We start from the raw sequence: 15,484 nt of genomic DNA, 5'->3' as shown, positions 1-15,484 counted from the left end.
GACAAATCTTTTTGTTTGGGGTACTCTGAGAGAACTCCAGCACCAACTGAAGCACATCCTTCAGAAGAGCAGCTGCAATCAATTCCGTATGATGCTCTTTGCAGAGCATGGCACCGAGTGAGCCTCTGCAAATGGAAGTGGCTGCTGCTCCCGAGGAGAAATAATCACTGAGAGATACGTGAGGGAGGTGAAATTACTCTGCAGCTCCACCACTTTATTTTTAACACCCAGCTCCCCTTACACTCGCCTTCACACAGGGAATGTCTGACCCTTCAGCTGTGCTACGCCAATCTAAGAAGCTCAGGATGCCAGGAGATGCGGTGCAGCAGCCACCACCTCCATGCCAGAGGTGGCTGTGTGCCACACTGTCCCACAGAGACGTGCAGCTCCCTGCGCCCACAGGCAGAGTGCTCACCCAGCAGCAGTGACCATCAGTCCAGCACTTGGCAGCAGGGCAGTGCAGGAAGGGTGGCACTGATCTGAGAGGAGAAAATATGGCCCCAGCAAGCCTGGAGATCTGCATGTTCGTAATTAAAATGTTTTGAGGGTATTTCTGCTTCTCCGTAGAGAAGGCAAGCTGTTTCTAATAAAAGATAATTGGAGTCACTTGAACTTTGTTGATTTATGTCTTTTTTTCATGTTACTCCAAAACTGAAAGGCCCCTTGTCAAAATAAGAATTGGTTTGGGGAGGGGTGAGATGTTAGGCTAAGGGGGCTGTATCATTTCTTTCAGCTTTGAGAGAGTCACCTTTACAACCCATTGACTCCAAGACTTCCTCTTCCATGTTGGTACCATTTCTCTGGAAAACAGTTCATCCCCTTGGCTACCTTCAGTCAATGCAAACCCTGGCAGAAGATGCACATTGCACATGTGTGCTCCCAAATAAGGGCTTCCCTTTTCTCCAAACCACCACTTTAAAAACCAACACATCAGACTCAGGAAAAAGAGAAACAGAAAAAACTTTTATACATTTGCTGTCTTTATTTTCCTGTTTAGATTACGTGATTATAGCTAAGCTTCTGGACTTAAAGAAACCTTTGACTTGCCTGTTGCTACAGTACATGCCAGTTACCCACTGAAATGAATCCAAGCAACACTTACTCACAAGGTGTTCAGCTGAATGTTCAGGACACTGCCATCCTTGCCTATGATGTCATGACAGAGACAAGTCAGACACTTCTGTCTCTCCTCATTCCTCCCAGTTAGAAGATGCTCACTGCCAAGCAGCAGATTGGGAGGGGCAAAAAAAAAAATGGAAAACATAACCCCCAAATCCATACCTATTCTATTTGATCTGAGATGTTGTTAGGAAGACCTGCACGTTCTGTCAGAGCTGTGACCTTCTGCTGGAACTATAAGGGCATAACGCAGCCCTGTGAGCTCATTGAATGCACTGCTTGCAAAGCAAAGCACCATAAAGAGATTTTAATCTCAGCCCTGTGTCCTCTGTAGCCATGCAACCATTCTGCTCCCACTTGCAAACAGTTATTTATGGGCATCAGCCTACTCTTACGTAAAAGAAAGGCTTCTTGAAGTCAGAGTAAAGGTTACCACTACTTGTGCCAATCTGCAGCCTGATCCTGACATACAAATTCAGCTGAGTTTCTTGGCTCTCTAGTTTTAGTTGCTGAGGGTGTTTTTCCCCCCTTCAACTCTGCCACCTGTGGAGATGGCAAGTTCCAATACTAGAGGATTCACTTGTTCTCAACTTCAGATCACAGCATCTCCTTCCAACAGTCCTATTCTGTGTAAGCGACTTCACGTGATGTGGTGCTACCAAGCACTGTCAGCTCCTAAAGCCAAAGGCATTGATTGGCACCTTTGTTGGATGTAACAGAACTTACATGTTAATCTTTTTACAGATTTCAAATCCTCATGTTGGGGAGACAAGTCTGAATCACTGCAAAGTACAATGAGGAACAGAAAGCAGGTAACAGCCTAATTTAAAAATTAAATGATATATTAATCTGTCCAGAGACTTCATTGCTCATGACTGCAATACTGAACTAAAAATTGACCAATGCCTCAAGGAAAGGAAAGACTAGTAAGGTATTCTCAGGAAGAAGACTACTTAAATTTTGCAGCCTGTAAAGGAGAGATTAATGGAGATAATTTCCCTCTTACCCTACTCACTCAACTGTAGAAAGCAGAGTTAAAGAACTGCTTTTCCATCACGCAGCTCTCCTTAGCCTGTGAAGTGCCCCACACATCAGTGCCAGTGATGCCAGAGCCAACAAGGCACAGCAATATTATCTTTCAAAATCTTAGTCTGTCAAAGCTGATTTCAAAATCAAACTGTCTTTGACACCAGGCAAGATACCTGAAGGAACAGAACATAGCACAGCAAGGCTTCTCTTCAAATAACAAGTTAAGAGAATTCTCTCCTTTCTCTACCATCCAAGTCACTAGACTAATTAATTTTAACATGAGGAGCAAGCATTGTTAATAACTCCATACTAAGCTAGCCCATCTGCTAACGTAAGGACCAACAATCATTGAATCATTCATATAGTGAATCACAGAATGGATTGGGCTGGAAGGGACCTTTATATACCTATAGGGACCTATATATACATATATAACATGAAACAGTTTTGAGCAAGTTATAGTAGACCTGATCAGAGTATCTGTGAAAGCAGAGGATTATTATAACCAACTAATACCACAAACAAAGAACCACTAAAGGATTTAACAACCAAACTCTCAAGCTTGCCCATCATCTCCTCAAGACCCAAAAAAGCAAGTGGAACTCATTCCTTATTGGTCAATAATAGTGAGGCAAAATAAAATAAATAACAAAAAGAATCTCATCAAGCAAAGGCAGACACTCATATTTAGTTTTCTAAGATAAAAGAGGTCTAGTAGAAGTAGTTGGATTGGAAGCCAAACACATTTTATGCTGCCTTGAGGAGTTCCCACAAAGGAAAGTCAGTAGCGTACCTGGAAAACACTCATCAAAAGCCACAGGAATCTTGCCTCTGTAAAGGGAAGATCTTGTTTATGTAAATAGATGCTTAAATATGATGATACTTTAAGCACCCAGTAAAGCAGGATTAAAAATAAAACATAGCAACATTCACTCACCTACTTCCAAGAAGCTGCAGACCCACAGAATAATTCGGGTTGGTGGGGTCCCTGGGGGCCTCTCAGCCCAAGCTCCTGCCACACACCAGGGCAGCTGTAACCAAAGCTGCTTGTTTGGAGCTCTGTTCAGCTGGGCATCAAGCCACCCTGGGGACAGGCAGCCTGTACCAATGCTCAGCTGTCCTCATGAAGCAAGGAGAAGCATCTTCATTAAGTTAGAACCTTTCCTCTTTTAGTGTGTGACAGGTGTCTCATTCTCCTGCCCCATGCCTCTGCCCTCTCAATAACCTGCCTTAAGCTGCTAGGCCCCCTGCCATCCACTTCTTTCCCAGCCTAGCTCTCAGGGAAGGTGCTCCAGTCCCAGCCAGCTCCAAGGCTCTCTGCCAACCTCTCTCCAATGTCCCAGTGTCCTTTCTGTGCCCTGGGCCCCAAAACTGGATGCAGTATCACAGGTGTGGCCTAGCAAGCAAATAATCACTTCCATCAACCTACAAAGAGCCAACCCTTCCTGCTGCCAGGACACAGCTGCCTCACATTTAGCCTGCTGCCCCACCAGTCCCCCCCCAGGCCCTCCCCCGCACTGCACTTCCCAGGCAACCACTCCCCACCTTGCACCACAGCAAAGGGTCATTCAGCCTGTCCCAGGTACACCAGGTACATTTCTGTTTAATAAATAAGAGGCAGTAATGGGGAGGTTTTTTCAGTTTAAGTCGGGGTGTGTTCTGGTTCATCACATTCTTACAAACCTGCCTCTAGGGCATGTGGTGCAGCCCTTTCACCTGATACTGTTCCCACCACAGCTTGAAGAGGTTTCAGCTATTAACTTTGATACTACAGTACCACAGTAGCTGTAATCATCATAGCCGAGGGGACTGAGTGAAGTAGGGGAGCACAGTAGTTTCATTCTTAAATGACACACCGAAAGAGGGAAAGCTGAGATCTTCAGAGACTGTATGCCAAAATGCTCACACCTTCCCCCATGCAGTTTCATCAACCACTCTTTCCAATGATGCTTTCACCCCCGGTAAATCTTACTTTTCCTGTACCAGTCTTACACGGCTGTTATTGTTGGGATATTTACAATATTAATAGGCAGTAGTGTTCATCTGTGGATGAAAAGCTCATGGACTGGCAGGTTCCGCAAACCAAAGATAATATAGCTTTTATAACCCGCCACACTGATCATCTGCTTATTCTCCAAGCTAAGAAAGATTCCAGCTTTCTAGATGATATTTTCCTTTCAAACAAAAAATGTAGTTAACACCAGCAGAACAAGTGGAAAGAGGTTGAACAGTCGCATCCAACAGATCTTTGCAACCAATCGGATAATGGCATTCCAGACTCTGTTTTTAAGGGCAGATCTTTTACCTATTTTAGAATTTTAGTAATGAAAGGAGAAATTAATTCAGTTTTAAGAAAATTAGCAGCTCAACCCTGCATTTCCTGACATTGTCCCTTTATCAACAGTATTGTTGTTCTCATTATTCTCACCCTCGTGTTAAGCAATACTTGTAACATGGCTTACACAGGCCTCATGACAAGGGAATTGGGCCCATATACACAGGACACACAGTCAGCTGCCATGCAACTGGGAGAGAAAAACATTTCTAGAAGGTGAAGGCTTAGTAGGTCATAGAGTTTGGACAGGTTCTTCCACCCTTTAAAACAATTCAGTGTTCATTCCACTGAATGACTGACCTAGCTAGAATGAAGAGCACCCCATCAACCTCATCTGCCATCACTAAATGCTGCCCTGGAGATGTAGAGAAAGAAGTGAAGAATTCCATTCCAAGTCATAATAACCACAGTAAAGTTACTCTGAACTCACATTCATCTAGGAGCAGAAGCCAGCCACCTTTTGACTCTTTATGATTGACTTACAGACATTATGGGAAATACTAATCTAACCTTAGCTGTCCACAGATTAGCCAGCTGGTCCAAGCCATTTGTATAGGTTTCTTCTAGTCTGAGGAACATCTTTGTAGAATCATAGAATGGCTTGAGTTGAAAGAGACCCCAAGGATCACCAAGGCCCAACCCCCCGCCACAGGCAGGCCCACCAAACTCCACGTTTAATACTTGACTTCCTATCTTAAACTGTGAAGAGGGATTTGTGGCTAGCACAGATCAGATAGAAAGTTAAAGACAGCCAAGATGGATACTGATCTGTCAACTGAAACTATTTTTCAAAGCTCCAGGACTGTGTTCAAAGCCTATTAAAGGAACTGAGAATCTCTGCTATACTTCCCCAGTGGATTCAGGGTTGCACACAGCAGCCTTCCCACAAGCTGGACCTCCTCACCTGCAGGGCAGACACCTTCACTGTACAGAACTATAGTACTGGTAGTACTTCAGGACTAACAGGTCAGGTACTATTGGCCTAGATAACTACATTTGCTCACTTTAAGAAGTTCATTCCTAATATATTATGTAAAGTACACAAGTAAAATGCTCTTCCAGTAGGAGAAGGAAAAAGCAAACAAGCAAAAAACACACACACAAAGAAATACTAAAAACTGAAAAAAAATCAGCTCTGTAGGCACTGTTTGCAGGATAACTCACCAACTTTCCTACAAGATTTGATTAATAAAACAATGTAGTCCTAAGTCTTACTGCACCTTTCTACATCTGAGTGGTTGTATTCAGATACTTTCACAGGCAGTCAGACTGGCTTCTCTGGAACTGCCTGCTGCAGAAAATGTCTGCTAGATTTAATCTTCTCCTATCTGAGTACCTGCAAGACTGATGGTCCAGTCTTGCTAGGGGCACCATGGTTGTGGGACTAGAGTCCCTAATCAAGGATCTTAAAATCCCCATGAAAGCAAAGGAAGAGTTGATGTCTAGATACAAAGATACAATCCTGCAAGAGACAAGATACTCATATATGCAGCCAATCAGTAGGCTTAACCAGTATGTTCAATAGAAGGAGCTTTATTTCTGATAGCCCTCCAAGTCAGGGCACCACAATTAGTATCATACTGTATTTTGAAGGCCATATAAACCAATGTGTGTATTCCTCAGGTTGCAGACTCCTTCAGTAGATTACCCCAGCCCACCTCCTTCACTGTATAGGAATGAGTTCGTCCATAAGTTATTCCCACTAACTTTTAAGCAATGGGAGACATAAGCATCAGCTTTCTAGAACTGCATCCACAGGAGGGAAAGACATCCTAATAAAATCTTGTTTGCAGACTCCTGATGCAAGACAGTAACATGAAATTTACTTGCCCAGATCACTGTTTTTATAGCCCTCATGCTGTCTCACAGATATGGCGGTACAGATGGTGGCATGGATGTTCTGTTGCACAACAGGACGCATCTAGAAACACCAAGTAATACACCCAGCCCCAGTTCTAGAAGCAACCAACTTAAAGCTGCTGCCTTCAACAGAAAAATCTAGTGGAGGTAAAGAAAAAAAACCAACAACAAACACACAACCAACAAACCCCTCTGGCTGGCAAGCTGCTTCTGAACAACACAGCTCTCAAGGGAAATGCGTATAAAAGTGTCAGAGTTAGAAATTACTGCAGTTTAGCCTATGCACATCTACAGGGAATGGCAAAGTCAAGCACTGACCATAAGGGACAGAAAGCAGGCCTTGTTTATTATTACCAGACAACAATAGAGGAAGCATTCTTATCAGCTGGCAAAGTTTCTAAGGAATACAAGCCTATGGAAAAGCCATCCCTAATTGAACCAAGTCTCAACAATGAGGACAGAGCATATTAATGAGGCGATGAGGAGATAACAATACCCCGAGGAGCTGCACCAGTATTAAATGCGGCTTTATTACTGTATTGCTGTTACGAATCTTTGCAGCAAGAATGACTGTTTATACAGATGTTCTTCCAACCATCAGTTATTGTAGTTTAAGCAAACACACTGGGAACCTTGACATTTTAAAATTACAGGCCATTAGATCAAATTAGATTTGTTATTTTGCTGTAGTAAGCCACTACACTTTACAAGGCTGATACATTCTTTCAGTGAAACTGAGCTGTGTTAATTGAAACGAGATACTGCACCTTTAATAATGCAGGCCCACGGAGCTGCCTCACAGGGTTCTTCATCTGGTGCCTTTATTTTAAGTCTTCTGAGTGCCACTAATATGGTTCACTTTATCATTAAGAGGGCATTCTTTGCGTAAGTAGCACATGCCAAGCAAAACCAAAATAACAGAACTGCATTGCTGTTACACAGGGGGAAGCGTGGCTGATGGTTGCAGAACTAAACCTATGAGCGAGGTTGAACTTGAATTTCCTACCAACAGTGACTTGCAGTCAGAGCAGAAAGTCAGCAGAATCCCCACATCCCAGCTCCTGCCACACACAGACCACATCAAACCTGTCACCACCACGTCCAGATCTCAGGCCCTTCTGCACGCTCAGGTGGACCTCAGTGCTCCTGTCCCATAGCTCAAGGAAGGCACAGAAGGGATGGGATTTCTATGAGGAGCCACCCACTTCATTGCAAGCAGGACTCTCCCATTCTGCAAAGAGCAGAATAACCCTGATAGAGCAAGAAGACTTCTGGCACCCAGCAGACATGCTCTGGTGAAACATCACACACCAAGGAGCAAAGGAAGGCCTCTCAAGACACTTACCCTTGAGCCTCAGCACCTGCCTGTGCAGTGCTCAGCCTGCTCCTGGTCAAGCAGAGTGCTGCTGCAGCAAAGACAGCACTTGGAAGGTATTTAAACTGGGGGATCCAGCCCCGAGCCACACAGCTGGTCCCTTACCAATAACAACGTGCAGCTTCAGATCTGCGTGTTTCTGCCTCAGCTTCCTTGTGCTCTACTGTCTGACAGGCTCCAAGCCCCCTGCTAGCACCCTCACTGCCAGCCTTCCCCATCCCATACCAGGGGGGTCAGGAGCCAGCTTACAGCAGTTGCTGCTGGTTTTATTCTCATTTGAGAAAGACATCCTTGTAAATGCTCAGCACTGAGCTGGAGGCCACCACATGCCTGAGGACTGCTAACACCTCTAGGCCAGCACATAGACTGCTGTGGGACAACCGCAGAGCTGAAGGAGGTGGACCTAGCAGCCAAGCATGGGACAGCCCTATTTCTGGTTTTCACCCAAATCAACAGGGCTTAGTACCTGCAATAAATAGATAACATCTTAGTTAGATGTTACAACTGATGTCGCTTTTCAATATCCTTGGGCTAATGTATCAAGTTCCACAGCATTTGCTCAGTCCAAGTCCTCCAGATTTAGGATGCAAATGCTGACCACACTTTTCTAAGAGGTTATTAACCCTCATACCCCTGAGCTTAACCCAAAAGGAAATACCACACACAAGGCACATGGGACAATGCCTGCTTCACAGGCAGCTGGCAGCCTTGCCACACACATCACACCTTTGCCATCCATGCAGCAACTAGATGTAAGAAGTGAATAAGGAAGTGCGAGAGGTTACATCCAGCTTCCTCTATCCACATGGCTCTCCTGGGCTGGCACTAAGTGCAGAAGGAGTTAAGCCTGCTCCACTTATCAGCCCCATCATACCAGCACAGGCATGAGAACTTGGGAAGGCAGGGAACTGCCCAGGAGGGAGGTTTCCGCCTGACCCACACTCGCTGCTCCTAAACAGGAAGGCTCACACTCCCTTCATTATCATCATGCCCGGAGTGATTGCTGGCAGCCTCGTTACCCACCGACCTGCTTTGCTGCTAAGTTCCAGCCAAAACCAGCAGTCATAAGGCACTGTGCACCGTGTGGGGTCACGTGCCTCCCTCCTGCTCCTCTCTTGTAAGGAAGGATACACGGGGACCACCTCATTCATCTGCCCTACGCAGCTGCCTGCATGCGCTGCTCGTCTCCCACGGGCTGTACATTGGCACAGAAGTCCTTCTTTCCCCATTCCTCTTCGTTCCCTTCTCTGGTCCTACAGCAACCAGCCAGCTATATCAGCGCCTGACACAGCACTGCCCTTCCAGATGACGTTGGGGTCAACCGTTATTCCCGAGAATATACCTGAGAATGTGGGAATCCCACCGTCGCGGTGACTTTACCAACCATTCTCCCAACCACCGCAGGAGAGCAGAACCTAAAGCCGCAGATTAAACTCAAAGCCTGCAGCTGACGAGAGCTGTTACCGGCTATCTTGGTTTATATCGCGGGTGTTCTGCACCAGCGATACGGCACCGAACTACTCAAAGCGTCGCTATTGTTACACGCCAAAATATTGAACTACGGCGTCTCACCCCCACCTGCCCGTCAACAAACCCCGAACGGGACCCGCGGGGCAGCACCGCATCACCCTCACCTTTCAGGAGCGACACAAGAGGGAATGCGGGTACTCCCCCCATACACACACATGCTACGCGCCGTTCCATGTTACCTGCGCGGCTCCTCTGCGGCCGGGGGTGCCCTGGGGGGGGTCGGGTCCCCAGGAGGGCCGAGGAGCCCTGGTTCCCCCCCGCCCGGGAGGAAGCGTCGGCTCCAGCACCTGCGCCGCTGTTTACGGTCGCCCCGCTCAGCCCGAGCCAGGGGGCGGGCGAGGGAAATACGATTAAGGGCTTAAATCCGGCGCGGAGGCTGCGGCGCGGCTCGGATGCCGCAGCGCGCAAATCGCGCACCCCCGAGAGCCGCCGGAGCCCCGCGGTCAGGCGGCAGCTCGGGACTGCGGCACGGCGCTGCCATCGCCTTACCTCGATCCACTTCTGCGCCTCGCCGAAGGCCGGTTCGGGCTGCGGGGAGTCGGGCGGAGGCTGCGCTTCTCCCAGCTCCAGCGCGGGGCTGGCCATCGGGGAGCCGCGAGGAGCGCCGAGCCGCCGGCCGGAGAGCGCCGCAGCCTGTGCCGCTGCCTGCCGCGGCGGGGCCGGGCGGCTGAGCTCTACGGCCCGGCGGCTGCGGCTCGCCTGCGGTAACCCCGCGCCTGGTGCCGCCTCGGTCCTTCCTCCCTCCCGCCCTGCCTCCGCCCCGCCCGCCGCGCTGCCGGCTAAAAATAAAACAGACGGGCCAAGCGGCTTTGCCTGCAGCCCGGGCACACGGCCCGTCCCCCCGGGGGCGGCCGATCCCTCCCTGGCTGCAGCCGGCGTTGTGCCCGCAGCCCCGTCCCGCGGCTCTCGGCAGCGCTGCGGAGGCAGAGCGACCGAGCGATGCCAAAGCGAAGCCCGAGAGCTCTGCTCTCCCAGGTGTACTGAGAAACACCGCACGTGAGCGTGCGTTTGGGGCAAGGGGAGACAGCAGGACGCATCGTGCAGACCTGCGCGGCTGATAGGCGGTGCGAGCAGCCCCAGCTCGAGCAGCAATGCTCTTAAGCCTGAAGTGAGGCATAGAAGTTTCTAGAAATTGGCAGGAAAACTCTTTCAAAAGGCCTTTTTAAAACCAAACTCTTAAAAAAAACCAAAACCATCCATTCGTCCTGTTGGAAAGATGAGCTAACGTCGGTCGTTTGTATTTATTCCAGCTTAAAAAGATCTCCACTTGTTGGACACCTGTGTGCTGGGCACGAGGGTGGGTGCACATTTGCCCCCATCAGTGCAGTATCTGAGCGGAGCACCTGGCTGTGCTCAGCCGGAGGCAGTGCCAGCAGTCTGCAAACTGCAGGACTTGAGAGCAACCTTCGTCCAGGTGTGAGTTTGCTTCAATTCTAAAGGTCCGAATCTCACTCATCGTTACACAGCAGTCAAGGAAACAATGCTCGCTCTTCAGATCGCCTCAATCTGCATATTTAAGTCTGATCTCATTCTGAGAGTTTGTTTTCCTTGCTTTGGACTCTGTCTGTGGTTTGGAATTGGCTGGAGCAGCAAAGTACCTGAAATCAGCTCACTCTGAGAACAGCAACGAGATGAAGATGCTGTTTTTGGTACGCTAACCTCAAATATCTAAAGGGAACCGACAAGTATCTTTAAAGTACTTCTGCCAACACAAACCATTTTCTGATTCTTCTAATATTTAAATAACACTGATGTATATCAGACACAATTAACTTTGTTTTCCCAAGGCAGGGGAAGGCTGACAATTTAAAGTCATTATCCTCTCACTGCTCTGCAGTCCCAACTGTGTGGCTTTGCTGTCCGATGCCCCCAATGTCCAGCTCATGGAGAGCTGCTCGTGGCTGACCACTGCAGCGTGCTGTGTCTTGCTGCCATGTACACACTCGTTTTGCATGGCTCACTAAAGCTGATGTGTCTCGGTGCTCGTGCACCCTCTTGCATTCGGGTGTATACTTTTTCAATGGCTGAAATCTACACCGAGATGTGTGACACAACCCTTCAGAGAGCCCTGCCCTGTGTTTAGGGGAATAGGAAAACCGTGCATGGCAGCAGGAATCTGGCCACTTCTTTGCTAATCCTAATCCTGAACCTGCTTCCATCCGGTCAGATCTGAGCAGCATCCTTACCTCCCTGTTCCTATGGCAACGTGGCTCTAGCATCAGCCCAGCTAGCTTTATTTATTTTTTAAGCCACCATCTGCCTGGGGAGCAGCAGGCCTTTCTGTAAGCCCCCTGACACCAGTTATAGATTTTTGCAAAGGTTTTTCTTTCCCTTTTGCAGCCACCCTGGTGACTGGCATAAGAGGCAAAATAGAAGAACAAGGGCTTGGAAACTCCAGAAGGTTTTTCCTGGTGTCATGTTGCCACTCCGACCAAAACAGCAATAAAATAGAACAATTTTCCTTGTAGCCGTTGTTTTAAAATGAATGCTTCAGTTCAGCTCTTACAAGTAAAACTCCAGCTCCCATCTCAGCAGTCCTTATCACCTCACCATCATTGGCACCTGTGCTGGTTAGACAGGGGAAAGCCTTTGCAGGAGCAGGCAGCGGTGCCAAGCTGTGTGCTTTGTACAGCTCTGTGCAGGTGCACTCGCCCTGCCTGGAGGCAGCGTGCCCATGGGTGAGTGAAGGAATTGCACCAGGGAGCTGTGGGGCAGTGTGAGCGGGGTGGTCATGGGAGGGTGAAAGCAGAGGAAAGAGGGGGTCCTGAGTCTGTCAGGGCTTTGCTGCCTTGAACAGAAGGGAAAGAAACAGGCTTTTGTGAAGCTGTTTTCAAGTGGAGTGGGGGCTCAACTGGTTTGGTTTTAGTGTGGTCTGCCACATTTTGTTTTCTCTGTTGGAAAGAGAAACTGTTTTATTCCTGTCAGCATGCAATATAATGTCTTTAAACCTCTCAGATGCCAGGAGCAAGGGGTTCATAAGGCCTTTTGTTTTTGTTTCATCCGTGTTATCAGTCTTTTCTCTGTAAGCTTTTATAGATACATCTGAAACACACCAAGCCTCTTTGTTGGTGAAGTCACTCTGTGAGCCCTGAGCTTTGCTGTATCCTTATTGGATCAGCAATCTGCTGCTCCTGCCTGATACTCTGAGTAGAACTGTTGTTGCACCCATTGTGGGCACAGCGGGGCACATGACACAACCTCAGGCCAAATTTAGGAGACATCTGAGCTCAGCCATATGTGGGCTGCACCAAACAAGCATCTCTTTGGTTGTTTCCTCGAGCACTTGCATCCATTTCATTGGCTTGCTCGTCTCTTTTCTCCCTTTCTCAAACCACTGAATGTCCTGTGGACAACATGAGAGTATGGGAGATTGGTAATCACAGCCTGAACCTCTGATTAATCAGCTGAGGCAAGTATGGGGTCAGCTGTGGGAGCACAGGTGAGAGTGATGTAGCTGTGCTCCTGGAAGGGGTGGAGCTCAACTCCATCCCCTCTGAGACCTCATTTAAGGGCTGACTCCCACTGAGGCAGCATCTCTTGGAGATTGCTCTCCAGTGAGGACTGCCCCAGATTCTTCAGCCAAGGCACCACCACTGGTGAGTTTTCCTTTGCTTATTTCTTCTGTACATTTGCTACCATCTGTGTATTAACAACCAATACAATGAGCATGTAAAATACTTATTTTAGAAATACTGCTTGGGATTCCTTCATTCTCTGGGGTGCAGAACAAGGGTAGGCACATACAGCAGCCAGTTAGTTGAGGGCCATCACTGGAGTGACATGACTGCAAAGAGCAATGCAGCTGCCTGGTGAAGGTGTGCTGAGCATCATTAGTTTGGATACTCCCCAACTCCTCAGGCATCTTAGAATCATAGAAGCCCGAGTTGGAAGGGACCTTTAAAGGTTGTCTAGAAGTCCTGTCTAGTCCATCTAATACTCCTGGAGGTTGGGAGATCTTTCTACTGACTACCAATGTCAGGAGGTGCACTTCAGACCTTGTGCATGAAGGGATGAGCGGAGGGGTGGGCTGAGTGAGCAGCTGATAGGAACATTCAGAGCAGCATTGGCCAGAGCAGTGGGAGAATTCTTCACCAAAAGTTCAACATTTGCTTCACTGGTAAAACTAGATTCAAAGACAGTTCCACTCTGCAGGCTGTCTTTGAGAGCAGGTTGGTAAGGGTGTCTAATGAGGAGCAAGAGAAAACCTCATTCTGAAATCTGACTCAGAAGGAAGGCTGTTCGTGTTCGAGAGGGGTTGTGATTTTTAATTCTTTCTAACATACAAGCTACAACAAAAGTAACAGCGGAGCTTTAGTTATTTTTGTTTCCCATGCCAGTCAGTCATCCTGTGATCACGAGAGCATGTTGGTTTTCTCAATCACTCAAGCAAATGTTGTGACTCTGCATTTTATTTAATTGGGGCATCTGCTGTGGCACATTTGCAGCATTCAGCATTTGGCTGACAGCACCTGTCTGTGTGTTCCTGCCGTGCTGCCTTCCATCATAGTCACTTTCTCTGCGCTGCCGCTCACTCAGCAGCATATTGTCAGACTTGGCATCCACGTTCTGAGCCATTTAGAGGGGCGTGTGGCTGGCTGGGTCTCCTGTGCTTGCTCTTCCTTTGGAGCAAAGCAGCATTACCCCTTCTCACCCTGTCCTGGGAGAGAGCACAAAGCCCTTCTGCAAAGCAGGTTTCCTTTACTTTGTAATTTCAGTTTGATTTTTGAAAAGTAAAGCACCTTATTTTACTAATTAAATAGTGGCTGAGCACTATCTGACACTTCTCTGTTCTGTCTTTGCTTTTAATTATTTCTCTAGATTTGGAAAGCTGTTGGTTATTCAGGATCTGATTCACTTCAAAACATGGTGCTCTTCGGCTGTGAGCCCCACAAACCAGGCTGCAGGCTGTTCAAAATGAGAGACCGTGCTCATAAATGCCTGCAAGTATTCAAGCTGAACTCTCCTTCCAAAGCACAATTCTTCAGGCTCTCCTCATCTTCTCTGTTCCGTGTGTACCAAATCCCTGATCTGTATCTCTGTTCTGAGTGCTGATACTCCTTAGGTGTGGGATTTTCCCTGCCGGCCCCCTCCCTGGCTGTGCACTTGGTTCTCCTTCCCAAGGCCCCAGATCCCACGCTGATGGCTCTGCTGATTGCACGGGGCTGGCTGGGCTTCGCCTTTCATCCACAGCCACACTCAATTCTCCTGCTCACCCAAACAAGCGTTTCCTTCCTTCTTTATATTGTTCTCATCAAGACCTGCCTTTCCTCTGGGGTAGGAAGTTCCTATATCCTCTTTAAAAAGCATCATTTTTTTCACCCCCCAGCCCAGCTGACTTCCTCCCCACCTACCGCAGCCCCCACCTTGGCTCTGAACTTTGTCCATCCCCATTCTGCCTCTCCCCTCCTCATATTCCCAAGCAGTAGGTGGAAGAACAACGTGCCAAAGAGAAACCGTGAAAACCCCCAACAAAGAAGGGCAGAAGGAACCCAGTGAAGGAAGAAGTATCACAAGCAACTGATGAGTGCCTTTCACCAGTGTTATCAATGATCTTGTTGGACTGCTAAGACAAAAGCTCTGTGTCTGTAGGGCTGTGTATCTATCAGCATGGTTTCTCTTAAGACAGAAACAGCAAACAGAAACTATTTCTGTGCCGAGCTGGAAGTGGTGTAGAAGGGCAAAGAAGTGTTTCCCTGCCAGCTTTCTTCTCAGCCTGACTAATTTTCATCTACTTCCCCACAATCTACTTCATTAAGAACTGCAGGTGGACCGAGGCTGTTCTTCCAACAAGAATCTCCACTTCCAGGGTGTACCTGCAGTCACCCTACAGCTGATTTTGCACTAAGTAGACAGAGCAGGTTGTTTAGAGGTCCACAAACCATTGCAGTGAGCTGCAGCTTCAAAAGAGGGCTGTAGGGTTCCGTTACTTAGGGATGGGAAGGGTTATCATGTTGAGACAGCATGCAGTGAATGCAGTTGAAAACTTCTGCTGAACAGGTGTCAAATAAGATGAAAATCACATTTCTAGAACTGCAGAAATGTGTGATTTGGAAATCAAGTCTTTGCTTCCAAAGTAAATTCCTCTGTTCTGCTTCTCATTTCCTTGATATAGAACAAAGTTTGTGTAATGGTGGCATAATCAAACAGATTTATGAATAGAACCAAATGGTGTTGTTGCAAAAAGGACAACAAATAATCTCTGACTGATTAGTGTAGCTATTTGCTAGGTAGCAGCG

At 47.6% G+C, this 15,484-nt stretch overlaps 1 protein-coding gene across 1 annotated transcript in view; it reads right to left on the bottom strand.

Annotated features, from left to right (window-relative positions):
- Positions 1 to 10,081, bottom strand: part of LIMCH1 (LIM and calponin homology domains 1) — a 162,608-nt gene extending 152,527 nt beyond the window's left edge. The window contains exon 1 of the mRNA XM_072336855.1: positions 9,738 to 10,081. Within this exon, the coding sequence (XP_072192956.1) occupies positions 9,738 to 9,833 (96 nt within the window). The 5' untranslated portion in view covers positions 9,834 to 10,081. The remainder of the gene's footprint in view (positions 1 to 9,737) is intronic.
- Positions 10,082 to 15,484: the final 5,403 nt, after the last annotated feature.

Source organism: Excalfactoria chinensis, chromosome 4 (genome assembly GCF_039878825.1).
Source record: "Excalfactoria chinensis isolate bCotChi1 chromosome 4, bCotChi1.hap2, whole genome shotgun sequence".
Lineage (NCBI taxonomy): Eukaryota > Metazoa > Chordata > Aves > Galliformes > Phasianidae > Excalfactoria > Excalfactoria chinensis.
Note: the sequence above shows the minus strand (reverse complement) of the source record. Positions and strands in the feature narration are given on the sequence as shown.